Here is a 12,772-nt window from a genome sequence, read left to right as displayed (position 1 = left end):
GAGCTTGGCAGTTGCATGGGGGGGGGGAGAGCAAGCAGGAGCACAGCCCCTAGTAAAAAAGCAAGGAAAAGAGTTAATCACCTGTCTAAATAGGCCACTGTCTTCATCGCATACATGTTATTTGAGTAAGATCCTTGCGACCATCTCATTCTGTGCATTTCTTTAAAAGTTTTGCATTTTCTCCCAGGCCATGTTGCGGGAAGGCCGGCACAAGAGTCTCCCTGCCCCAACCTTAACTAACTTGATGGGTAAAGAGACTGCCGTAACGTTTTGCAACCTCAAGCAACTCCTTAAATTCTGTTGTGGCAGATACGGCACACAAATTACCCAACCTGCTCTGCTGCTTGAAAGCATGCATATCTAAGAGCAAGAGGAAATGCAAGAAAGGACATGTTTATGCGAATCTTGAATAGAATCTACTGCTCTAATTTCCTAGTAGTAGTGTGACATCTTGCATTTTTTTAAAATTAGGAAATTGTTTTTTTTCAGCCAAGGCTAGGCAATGCAGGGGATAAGGAAAGTTGTGCATGTGCTTGGTGCAAACCAGTGTTGCCTAGCAACAGCCTGGCTGGGCTGTAATTTTGCAGCTGGACCCGCTGCTGCCAGCATGGGTGAGTAATGGAGTCGGAGAAGTCAGGAGGCAGAGAGGTCTCCCTTCTCTGCAAAAAAAAAGGGTTCAGCAGAGGCATAGAAAGGAATTACGTATAGAGAGAGAAAATAATTTTTAATAAGACAATTAGGAACTGAACTAAATAATGGCAGGGAGATGTGACAGTTTCAAGGCAGGGGATAAAAATACAAGTATGAAAGGAGATGGGGAGGAGAATTTATGGGAGGTGAGTAAAAACAGTTTGACAGGCATGCAGGGAGGAAACATAAAACAGTCTTTTCGACTTAAAGCCTCTAAAGCAAGTTCTTCCTAAAATGGGGAGTGGATTCAGAGTACCTCTGCAGCCAATGTCTATATTTCATAGACTCATAGAAGTGGAAGGGACCACAAAGCTCATCTAGTCCAACCCCCTGCAATGCAGGAATTTTTAACCCACAACCCCGAGATTAAGAGCCTCGCGCTCTATGACTGAGCTATCTCCCCCTCTCTCAAGACACTGCATGAGCCTCTGAACTAAAATAAACATGAACACCTGAAATGAGAAGCCACCTGCTCCATCTGCCTGTATTGTTTTCAGAACCCAATGATGGCCATAGACTGCGGGCGCAATTTCTGCTGGGACCGCATTGCCCAGTGCTGCGAAAGGCCTAGTGCAAATGTGTTCTGCCTGCCTACATTGCAGAAAGCGCTTTCCCTTGTAGAACCTCCAGCCCATCAGGCACCTGTGTAATATCAAAGAGTTGGCCATGCAGTGCGGCATGCGGCAAGCAAAGGAGAACAAAAGCTGTGCAAGAGAAACCAGGAACCCCTGAAGCTCTGCGAAAAACGATCAAACATCCATCTGCGTGGTTTGCAACAGGTCCAGGGTGCATAAAGATCACAGCATGATTCCTATAGAGAAAGCTGCTCCAGTTCACCAGGAGAAAATACATCACTGTTTGCAAACTCTGGAAGAAGAGAGACACAAGATTTTGTCATTTAAATTAGATGTAGGGAAGCCAAGCTAAGATCTTGTGGCAAAAACGGAAGCTGAGAAGAAAAAGCTTGTGTTGGAATTGAAGAAGCTCCGCCAGTTTCTTGAGAAAGAAAAACAACTGTTAACCCAGCTGGATTGGGAAGGAGGAAGAAGAGCCATGTGGCTTAATTTTCTGAGATTTCCCCTAGGTAAAGGGACCCCTGACCATTAGGTCCAGTCATGGCCGACTTGGATTGCTGCGCTCATCTCGCTTTACTGGCCGAGGGAGCCGGCGTACAGCTTCCAGGTCATGTGGCCAGCATGACTAAGCCACTTCTGGCGAACCAGAGCAGCACACGGAAATGCCATTTACCTTCCCGCTGGAGCGGTACCTATTTATCTACTTGCACTTTGACGTGCTTTTGAACTGCTAGGTTGGCAGGAGCAGGGACCGAGCAATGGGAGCTCACCCCGTCATGAGGATTCGAACAGCCAACCTTCTGATCGGCAAGCCCTAGGCTCTGTGGTTTAACCCACAGCGCCACCCGCGTCCCTTTTGAGATTTCCCCTATCAGCACCCTAATCAATGAGCTGGAGCCGAAGTGTCAGGAGTTTCTAGCTGGGCTGCTGCAGGATATTGGAAATAACAGGTGCATTAGGGGCAAATTTCAGTTTCCGGCTCCACCCAGTTCTTTAGAGCTCAGTGCAGTGCATCAGGAATTCTCCAAAGAGAGAGTGCATCGCTGCAAGGTGAACTAAGGAAGTTGAGAGAGACTTTGACTGAACAAAAGTGGATAAATGAGAATGTGATGCTGGACCCTGCAACAGCTCACACTCGATTTATTGTGTTTGACAGTCAGAAAGCTGTTGCATGGGGAGCTGTCCTACAGCACTGGTAGGTCCAACCCCACCCACTGTGTTCTTGGCTCTCAAGGATCAACATCAGGGAAGCATCAGTCAACAGTGGATGTGAGCAAGGGAACTTCCTGGGCTGCAGGTGTGGCCAGAGAATTTGTGAAGAGGAAAGGACTGCCGAATATTGTCCCTGAGGAAGGAATCATGGCTGTTAGGCCTGGGCGATGTATCAGTATTAGGGCTGGGCAATACCTGCTTTTCAACATCAAAATAAACATTGCGATATTTCAATAATGTCTGAAGCTATGTAGAGGCAAAAATGGTGATGTCCTGGCAACTGCTACTACTTATGGGTTTGACTCTGAAACTGATAATTTTCTACTTACCCTTTAACATATTGTTACAACTGTTGTGCTGTTTTAAACATTATCAGTAAAAAGGTAAAGGTACCCCTGCCCGTACGGGCCAGTCGTGTCCGACTCTAGGGTTGTGCGCCCATCTCACTCTAGAGGCCGGGGGCCAGCACTGTCCGGAGACACTTCCGGGTCATGTGGACATCGTGACAAAGCTGCATCTGGCGAGCCAACGCAGCTCACGGAAACGCCGTTTACCTTCCCGCCAGTAAGCGGTACCTATTTATCTACTTGCACTTTGACGTGCTTTCGAACTGCTTGGTTGGGAGGCGCTGGGACCGAGCAACGGGAGCGCACCCTGCCGCGGGGGTTCGAACCGCCGACCTTTTGATCGGCAAGTCCTAGCCACTGAGGCTTTTACCCACAGCACCACCCGCGTCCCTATAGCCTGTTTTCTGTAAAATTAAAGGGGTAGAAAGAATCTAAATCTGATGGCTGGATAGCTCAGTTGGTTAGAGGGTGGTGCTAATGCTAAGGTTGCTGGTTCAAGCCGCATATGGGGCAGTTGCATATTCCTGCATTGCAGGGGGTTGGATCCTCAGGGTCCCTTCCAACTCTACAATTCTATGAAAAGACAAACGTTTACTCAAGGATAGCATGCTTAACTAAACCATTAAAAATTTCTGGAGAATATTTAGAAAAAAATATTAAATAAACCTGCGTATGATTATAAATTTATTTTCAACAAATTCAAGAGTGGTTTAAGTCTACTTGCACCACCTGTGGGATGATGGCAGAATCGCAGAGTTGGAAGGGACGGACCTCTGAGGGTCTTCTAGTCCAGCCCTCTGCAAGGCAAGAACCTCACTGATTCAGCCTGATAGATTGCCAGCCAGCCTCTTCCATAAGAGAGCAAAGGCAGCCAGTTTAATCTCCCTCCCCCTTGACTTAACCCATTTGTGACACAAGGAACAAGAAGGCTTTAAGGGCATGGCAAATATATGTGCTTTTTTTACTCCTGAGTAAAAAATTCCTGCGTTGCAGGGGGTTGGACTAGATGACTCCTAGGGGTCCCACCCAACTCCACAATCCTAGGAAATCCTGGCTTTGTGCCGCGGCGAGCTTCGCTTTACTTGGGAGGCTCTCCCCTAGCCCCGCCCCCGCTCTTGAGCAGGCAAACCAACCAACCAACCAGCTCCCGATTCTGCCAGGAAATCTTCCTGCTGAGCCGCAAGCAGCCAATCGCGGAGGACGTCCGCAGCACGAGCCGCTGCAGCCAACCGCAGCTCGCTTGCCCGGGCAGAGCAGCCAATAGGAGCGGGATCTTTCCCCCACCTGACCTTGCTCGCTCGGCTCCGTTCTGATTCCGGCTGCGGCCGCTGACTCGCGCGCTTTCGAAACCTTAGGACCCTTCGAGCTGCGCCGGCCAGAGCCCTGTTTACGCAGGGCGCCCAGGAGAAGGGGATCTCCGTGAGTTTTGCACCTGCTCTTTCCAGCTAAGCGAACAGATCCCAGGGGTGTGGGGGGATCATCCCGGGGCAGTCCCCACGTGCCTCCTTCGCCCGAGTTCTCTTGCACAACTTCGAAGCTTCGCCCTCCCTCTGCAAGACTCTGATCCCCCTCCTGAGCTGCTCTTACTTCTTGCACCATGCCGAGTGGATTTCTCTCCCGGTGCTGCTAAGGAAACGCGTTCTTCCTCCCCGCAATGGCCGAGGCTCTGCGGTTGATAGCAGAGAAAGCTGGCTGTGTCGTCCGTGTTTCTCACGCGCGCGGATCTGTGCCCCAAGGACCCTGGAGTGGCAGCGGCGTCCTTTTGACGCCGGACCCGGCCATTGTCCTCTGCCATGGCTCCGTCTTCTCTCCTTTTCTCCTGCCTGCCGAGCACCAAGACTGGGCCCAGAGTCGATTTCTGCTCCCTGATAGCTTCCCCCGGGACATCCAGATCCAAGTGCTTAGGCCAGCAGAATGCAGTCTTAAAGCACCCAATAGGAACTGGCTAGGCGGAGATCTGGTGGGAAACCCCCCAGCCTTGAGATTCAACCCGCTTTCAAATTGGCACGAGACACCCAGCGGCCTCCACTGCCACAAGGCCGAACTCATCATGATGCTCCCCTGTGTGCCCTTCCAGGATGCTTTCTCCAAACTCTTCAACTCCACTGAACAGTGGCGTTTTGGCACAGAGATGGAGGTTGAAGAGGAATCCAGCGCCCCGGAAGACGAGGCACGTTCCCTGCCCTGGTTTGCCCTGCTGAGGATCTTGGATGGCGATTCCCATGGTGTGGGCGGGGTGAGCTGCGTGGCGGCCGAAACGCTGAGGAAGGGAGACCCAGTCTTCGCCTGTGGCTCCCCGTTTGGCTCCTTCTGCCCGGACATCTTCATGAACACCCTCAGCAAAGGGATTGTGAGCAACACATCTGGAGAAAGCAATGCCCTAATCCTGACCGACGCTCGCTGCTTGCCCGGCACCGAAGGGGGCGGCGTCTATGCGCTATCAGAAACTGGCCTTCACTTGGTCGGGATAATCGTAGCTCCGCTTTGCTGGAAATCCAGCGAATGGGTTGGTCTAACTCTGGTTTGTGCCGTCAACAGTATTCTACATTGCATCCGGAGCGCCCTTTCTGGGCCTCACCGGGCTCTGAAAACGTGGCTGAACCCCTTGGAACTTGTGGCCAAGTCTCACGGAAAGACGGTGGCCAGAGACGGACCACATCAGCAAATGCTGGCTGCTGTGGTTTTGGTGGAACGGGGCCTCACCTGGGGATCTGGCGTGATCCTGAACTCAAGACTGGTGTTGACCTGTCGACACGTGGCCAACGGCGCAACAAGTGTCTGCGTTAGGTTGCAGCCCAGCCACGGAAAGTATGTTTGGATTCTCACCTGTATTGAGAGATGCTGAGGTCAAGTTCTGTTTGCTTTGCTGCATCTTCTAGTCTCTGCAAGACTAGAGCATTTAAACCTGCGCTGCTCAGTCAACAGGGTAGACCTGGGTTTCTTAATGGGCTGGAGCCACAGGGGTGAGCAGTCTGGGTATTTGCCAGATGCTGATCTTGTAGAGAAGCAAATCACACAGCACCTAGAATCCCCATTCAGTGCACTATATTAGAAATTGAGAAACCATCACCTGTGAATTGGAAAGAGATAGTAAACTTGAGTGTCGATATAGTGGACACTTCCTTTAAAAAGGAATCCTGTTCGCTTCATATTTTTACAGAGCCACGCGGGGCACTTTTTGTGTGCCCATAACACCGATGCTTTCATACATGGCTAGGTCATATTTCCAGCAGTGTGCATCTTCCAAGTAGAGTGGTACCTCGGGTTAAGAACTTAATTCATTCTGGAGGTCTATTCTTAACCTGAAACTGTTCATAACCTGAAGGACCACTTTAGCTAATGGGGTCTGCCGCTGCCCGATTTATGTTCTCATCCTGAAGCAAAGTTCTTAACCCGAGGTAATATTTCTGGCTTAGCGGGGTCTGTAACCTGAAGCGTCTGTAACCTGAAGCGTCTGTAACCCGAGGTACCACTGTATATGCACTCTGGGGAGTCAGGATTGTCCATGTTGTGGGAAATGTATGTTTGCCACTAGGTATGTTGACTATTTCTGAATGTGCAGATCAACCCAAATGTGGATAACTCAATGAGACTTGTTTCTAACACACTTCACAGGGCATCATGAAAAACATAGTGGTGTGGCTCTCATTTATGCTGACAGTGCTTGTTTAAGAGAGTTTCCCAAAGGATTTCATCATCTTAATAGTTAGGCCAGTTGAGCAATGCCAAAAATCCTGGCTTATTGCAAGTATCTGTATCTGCTGTCTCCTTAATGCTTCCTTCTGTTTGCTCCTAGGAGTTCTGTAGCTAAAGGGAAAGTGGTGTTTGCTACCAAGGACTCTTCTCCCTATGATGTAGCTCTGGTAGAATTAGAAGATGACCTGCCCACTTCTACAGAGCCCGTCCTGGCATCAGAGTTTTACAAAGGTGAGAACCGGACACTCCGCCCATCTCCTTTGGGTCACTGCCCATTGGGTCTTGTGGTTTTATTGTGGGGAATAAACCAAAGACCCTATAACATTCTGCCTACTAAATCATTTTTGATATGGGCTGTTCTATTGAAAGTGGTATTAAAAAAAAAAATCTTGCTAGACTCCTTCCCCTGAGTAACCTCTGTTGAGCAAGTACAAAGTCTAAGCTTTGAAACCATTTTGGGGTGTGAATATGTCCCCGTTGTGCCTCCCCCCTCCCACACAGCGACAGCTGGGATAGCTCAGTCAGTAAAGCACGAGACTCTTAATGTCACGGTCGAATGTCACAGTCGTGGGTTCAAGCCCTACAGTGGGCAAGAGATTCCTACATTTTAGCGGGTTAAGACTATGTGGCCCTTGTGGTCCCTTCCATCTCTACAATTCTATGATTCTATAATTCTGTGACAAGTTGAATTAGATTATGGATTCAGTTCAAGTGACCAAAATCAATCAATCAATCTTTATTATGGTCCAGAAACCCAACAAATCGTTACAAAGCAATGCACAATTCAGACATTCTACCTCCAGGTTAAACAAGCATTTTGTTCAGACTTAAAGATACTGATCATTGATTCTTGCATGCTATAGTAGTCCCAATCTTTAAGAGTACATTAAGAAACGTACCCTCCAATTATAGGCCAGTTAGCCTGCTTTCAATAATTGGGAAGCTGTATGCCCGATTCCTCAGTAGCAAACTGACAACTTTTCTAAATGAACATAATATACTATCTGAAGCCCAGGCAGCCTTTCACGAGAACCATTCAACATCAGACCACTGTCTAATGCTGTCCTTCCTAGCCAAGAAGTATACCAGGCCTCTACAGGGTAAACTCTTCGTGGCCTTCATGGATCTGAAATCAGTGTTCGATTCCATCCCCAGATCCCAGCTATGGTCCTAATTATATGTGACCAAAATCAATACAATATGTTGCCTGTGGCAAGCAGGGCCGTTGCTTTCTGTACTTCATTTTTTTATTAAATGTTATTAAATTAAACTCTGATTTACAATACAAATCTCCTGTTTTGGGAAGTCTAGGAAGTCACTGGAAAGAGATTGGAAAGAGACTTAGTCTAATGTTGCACCATGGATCATGGTCTCCAAGGAAGATGGGGATGAAGTGTTGATGGCAAGTCCTTTGCTGGCTTCCATTGTGGCTTGCTTCTGAGCTCTCCTGGATTTATTGTTGAGAGTTCTTGTAGGATTTTGTCTTGTTTCTCCCCACTGGGAACTGTGCATCTCAGAACTGCTTCCCATGTTGCAAAGAAACAGGGAAACGGAAAGCACAAACAGCAACTTCCGTTGGGTGGTAAGGGCAATTTGTGGGTCTTCCTTGGAGAGACTTGGGAATTTTGCCATCTCTCTGTGATACACAAAGTGGACTTTTTGTGCAGTTTTTCACCGCTATGGTTTGTGCTCTTCATGCAGGAGAAGATGTGAGTATCGTTGGTTTTGGCGTCTTTGGCCAGGCCTGCGGCCCATCGGTAACATCTGGGATCCTGTCAGCAGTTATTACTGTAGAAGATAAGCCTGTGATGCTTCAGGCAACCTGTGCAGTTCACGGTGGCTCCAGCGGGGGAGCCCTGTTCTCCACGCACAGTGGGAAACTCCTAGGTACAGCCTCTTTCTCCTTGTTCCTTGCTCTCCCATGATATGTAGGCGTAGGGATTGGTGCAAGGATGGAATCCTGTAATCTCATACTTGCTGCTGTGAGGAAAGCAGGTTCCTAATCCTTAGTGTGCAGTGAGCTGGGTTAAGCGTGGAAGCAGTACTTGGTGAAATCTTGTTCAAGGCTGCTAACTTTTAAACAACATTGGTCTCCAACACTGTCTCTGTGTGCATGGGATGGATTTCTCCTAGTGCAGAACCTTCCTCTCTTCCCACTTACAGCCCTCACCCACCCTCAAAATCTTCTCTGAAGTGTAGGGGGACTAGCAGATTTTGTTTTTTGTTTTTTGTTTTTTTTTAAATAATTTTTATTAAGGTTTTCCAAATTAAAACAAATAAAATCCAATTTATAAACTTTTTTCCAATAACCAGGACTTCCCCTCCCCACCCCCTCTTGTATTCCAAATCTTCCAAAAAAGCAATTAAATTCAACAAATTCTTATTCCCAAAATACACTCATCATCATTAACTTAATTTATCCAAATTTCCATCCCCTAAGGTCGATCTATTCCCTTCCACGAGTTCCCCCCTTTCGAATATGATACAGATAAAAATAAAATAAAAACAGACAATAATTTTACAACCTTTGGATTCCAAATTTCCCTCCCCTCTTTCCCTGTTGCGTTCCTCCTATCCCTCCACTTCTAATATCTTCCTGAAGATCCCACATTTCAATAAATCCACATCCCTCTGGTTCTTTACCGGTCTTTTTAAATTACGAGTGTCCAATCATAGAAGGAGTCTATCAAAAAAGGGGCCCATTTCTTCTATCCAGATTTTTATAACCAGGAGTAAAAACTCCAATTTTATATCCATGAGCTTGTCAAATCTGGATATCCCAAATGTTCCCACCCCAGTTCTGTCCAGTTCTTGTTTCCTTGTTCTTGTCAGTCATTCTCCTCCTTTTTACTTCCCTGTTCCCTCACAGAAATGTTCTTTTTCCAAAAGCTTCTAGTGTCTCTGCAGAGGCTTGTTGTTCAAGAGCAAAACATTACATCATGTTCCTTTCATTTTTCAACAGATAAATCCATTGTTTCCAATAGAGTGTAGCCCTCTGTAGACAAAATAATGTTCCATTTCTGCAGTTTCCCAGGAGATTAAAAGTTCCCTTCAACTGTTCAAGTTTCCCGTCGAAAACACATGCAATATCCCTCAGCTCCTCTAGATGGATTACAGTAACAATGTTCCCTTCCAGATCACATCCACCAGTCCAAATAGCTTATAGATCCTTATTTGAAACAATTTATATCCAATTTATAACATATGTAACCGGCAGAGTCCTCATAACAAAGTCTCAGTTTTATTATTCCGTTTTGACAGCTCTTGACAGCTGTCAAAACCTCCGTTACTCTTCTCCAGGCATTTTCACGGATCGCTCCGGGGGTTCCGGGGGGGGGGTTGCTTTTTAATACGAATTCCACTTTTCTCCTCCAGCTCAATCTTATAATTTTCCCTCGCGAAGTTGCTAGTTCGGCAAGATAAGGTTCCACTCGATCTTAGTTATCCAGTCCTTTGTTTTGGCTCTTCTACAATTTAGGGGGGGGCTGACTTCCTTTTTTCCACCTCCCCCGTTCGCTCCTAATTTTAAAAAAATTTATCCCTCTTTTTAGTCCATATTCCAATTACTCACGGGTTCTTCTTTTAGATCCAAATTTTCAATAGAAGAAGTCAGCGCTCTCCGCCGGATGGCTCGCGGCTGCGCTCGGCAGGGATAGCAGAGGACTCAAAGCACCACGCTTCTCCCCGGCACCCGATCCGTAGCCTTTAAAAAGGCTCCTTCACGAGTCGGGAGGGCGCTAACGGTGCCAGCCGAGTCTCCATGTCCACGGCCTCCGTGGCCGTGGTTTTTAAGGGTCCCCGCATCGCCGGTGCGGTAGGACCCAGCCCCTGCCGAGCAGGCTCCCTCCGGAGCTCGGAGGGAGCCCGCCATTCGGCGATGGCGCCGACCCGGAAGTGGGACTAGCAGATTTTGGGGGGAACATCATGGTGGCTGCAAGGCGAGGGTGGAGCGAAATCCCACCACCCAATTTTAGAGAATTTCCCATGCAGCCCCATACAATGCATCTCCTCACTGTTGAGGGGGCGCCTTCTAACCCTCTGCAGAGGGTTTTAGGAAGGGGAAGAGAAAGGTGGCTGTTGTGAGCTCACACAACCCTTTTAACATGCCTGGCAGATTAAAAGCAGCAGTTCAATAGGCCGAATGCCTGCCGAAAGGAAATGTCTGTGGGTAGTGGAGACCACGCAATTGGACAGGGCCAAATGGGTCTCTCGTGGTAGAGACTTTCCAGAGTCTAGGATGGATATGGCGTGATTCATAATCCTCATTTGTCTTTGCCAAGCCAAAGTACATTACACAACTTTCTCATGCACATGCACTGAGCCTTTGATAATTGGTTGTGTGTAGCAACGCTCTTGATAGGTTTTTATTCTTGCCAACCGTATCTGATCACGGAGGCAGGTTTGTTGTGGAGTGATTTTATCTCTCGATTGCAACCATGTGCAATCGAGAGGTTGCAGCTCTGCAGGATGAAGCTCTTTTATTCCTCTGAATTATGAAATCCCCTTTTTAAAATAACAGACTCTAGTTGCACAAGATTTCCTCAAGGTCCTCTCCACCTGCTTCCTTGCTCAAATACTTGTTTAAGTAGCCACTTCTTTGCAATTTGATTTTGGGTCCTCCAGATGTTTGGGAATACCTAATATTTTCCCCCCAACGGCAGGTATCGTTGCCAGCAACACGAGGGATAACAGCATAGGAGTGACGTACCCTCACCTGAACTTCAGCATTCCCATCACCGTTCTGCAGCCGGCCCTCTTGGAATACCTTCATAGCAGAAGCCTGCGTGGCTTCCGGGAACTAGACAGGGTGAGCCACAAGATCCAGGTGGTGTGGAGACTCCAAAGAGAGCCTGTGGAGGGACCGCTCAGCAAGCTCTGAAGAACTTCAGAAGAGAGAAGAAAAGCATTGTTTATCCATGCCCTGGCTGAGCTATATCTAGATCAGGGCAGTCCAACTTTGCAGACGAGGTAGGCCGCAAAAAGTGCTTGTGGGCCACACATTGTCTTGTCATGCAGGTGAGGGGAGAAAGGCCTAAATTTGACACACATACACCCCCCTCCGGCCCTGGCCTTCCCAAAGCTGGCTAAACAAGGCGCTAGAGTCCTAGAGCCCTTCCATCTCCTTCCCAAAGCTTGGAAAGCGATAACTAGGCTTTGGGAAGGAGGAAGGAGAACTCTAGGTACCTGTCAGAGACCTCAGGCCTCCTTCCCAAAGCCCAGTGCCTCCTGACCTGGCTTTGGGAAGGCAGTGTGAGAACCAAAGGGGGCAGCAAAAAGCATTGAGGGCCACATGCGGCCCTTAGGCCTATATTATTGGGCCAATGAACCATGCTTATGGCTGGGCTTGAAATCAGCTTTCCTTGGCTGATTTCAGTAGGGCTGAACCTTTTGCCCTCGTTTCCCATCATGCCCCTCGCTGTGTCCTTCGCTTCTCCAAATCTCACTCGAGCATCCCTTGAGCTCGTCTCTGCCTTCTCTTCCTTGCTGGGGGGCTCTCTCCTGCAAACCTTTGTGTGCTGTTTCCACCTGTCTTCTGTCCGTTCTTTTTCTAAACCCACCTTTTCTGCAGACTTCGCTCAGCAGTTGTCCTCTGTGCCCCCCTGGGAAGGGGAACCTGTGGCTCTCCTGAGGCTGTTAAGACTCTAGCTCTCATCAGCCGCAGTCAGCATCTCAAGGATCCAGTGATCAAGGATGATGGGAGTTAGCCTGACAACATCTGGGGGTGGTGGGGTTTCCCCTCCCTGTCTTGCCACTTCTCACAAAAAAACCCTACGTTCTCTCTCACACACACAGAATCAGATTTTGTACACATCTGCATTTGGTTATATGTATCCCCTGGTACCCTTTCCTTCCTCTGTTGCCTTTATTCACGGATGAAATTTCTACTGTAAGCTCCTGGAGGCTGCCTGGATTTTTGATTATATAAATAAACAATAACATAACTACAGTCCTAGCATTCTATATGAAGCTATATGACATCTTTTATTAGTTGGTTGTAGTGTCCCTGCTTGCCACCAGGTGGTGTCACTGTTCCAAACACCTATGTTTCTAGCAGTGTCGGTGTCCCGCTCCCCCCCCCCCCGCCCCGCCCCGGATTTCAGTTTGCTGAAATTGCTTTTTAAGTTTTCAGTCAATAACCTTTTATGCAGAAGTTGTTTGCCGCTGTCTCTTGAGTGCGAAACGAAATGAGCTTATTTCAGCTGCTCCCTCTTGCCCGTTCTCTCTGGATCATTCATTCATCGCAGAATTGAA

The 12,772-nt window shown here is 48.0% G+C and overlaps 1 protein-coding gene and 1 pseudogene across 2 annotated transcripts; both read left to right on the top strand.

Moving 5' to 3' along the window:
• The first annotated feature begins 607 nt into the window (after positions 1 to 607).
• On the top strand, positions 608 to 2,751 carry LOC309370646 (zinc finger protein RFP-like; annotated as a pseudogene). The gene is made up of 3 exons: positions 608 to 611; positions 1,156 to 1,767; positions 2,082 to 2,751. The product of its transcript is annotated as a zinc finger protein RFP-like (transcript).
• Positions 2,752 to 4,153: 1,402 nt separating this feature from the next.
• On the top strand, positions 4,154 to 12,467 carry TYSND1 (trypsin like peroxisomal matrix peptidase 1). Its single transcript, XM_081913155.1, has 4 exons — positions 4,154 to 5,632; positions 6,621 to 6,751; positions 8,222 to 8,407; positions 11,182 to 12,467. Exons 1-4 carry the CDS (start codon positions 4,479 to 4,481, stop codon positions 11,397 to 11,399), a joined length of 1,689 nt encoding a protein of 562 aa, XP_081769281.1. The 5' UTR covers positions 4,154 to 4,478; the 3' UTR covers positions 11,400 to 12,467.
• The last annotated feature ends 305 nt before the right edge of the window (positions 12,468 to 12,772 follow it).

Source organism: Podarcis melisellensis (genome assembly GCF_964234715.1).
Source record: "Podarcis melisellensis genome assembly, chromosome: 5".
Lineage (NCBI taxonomy): Eukaryota > Metazoa > Chordata > Lepidosauria > Squamata > Lacertidae > Podarcis > Podarcis melisellensis.
The sequence above is the reverse complement of the archived record's forward strand: the minus strand, read 5'-3'. Positions and strand labels throughout refer to the sequence as shown.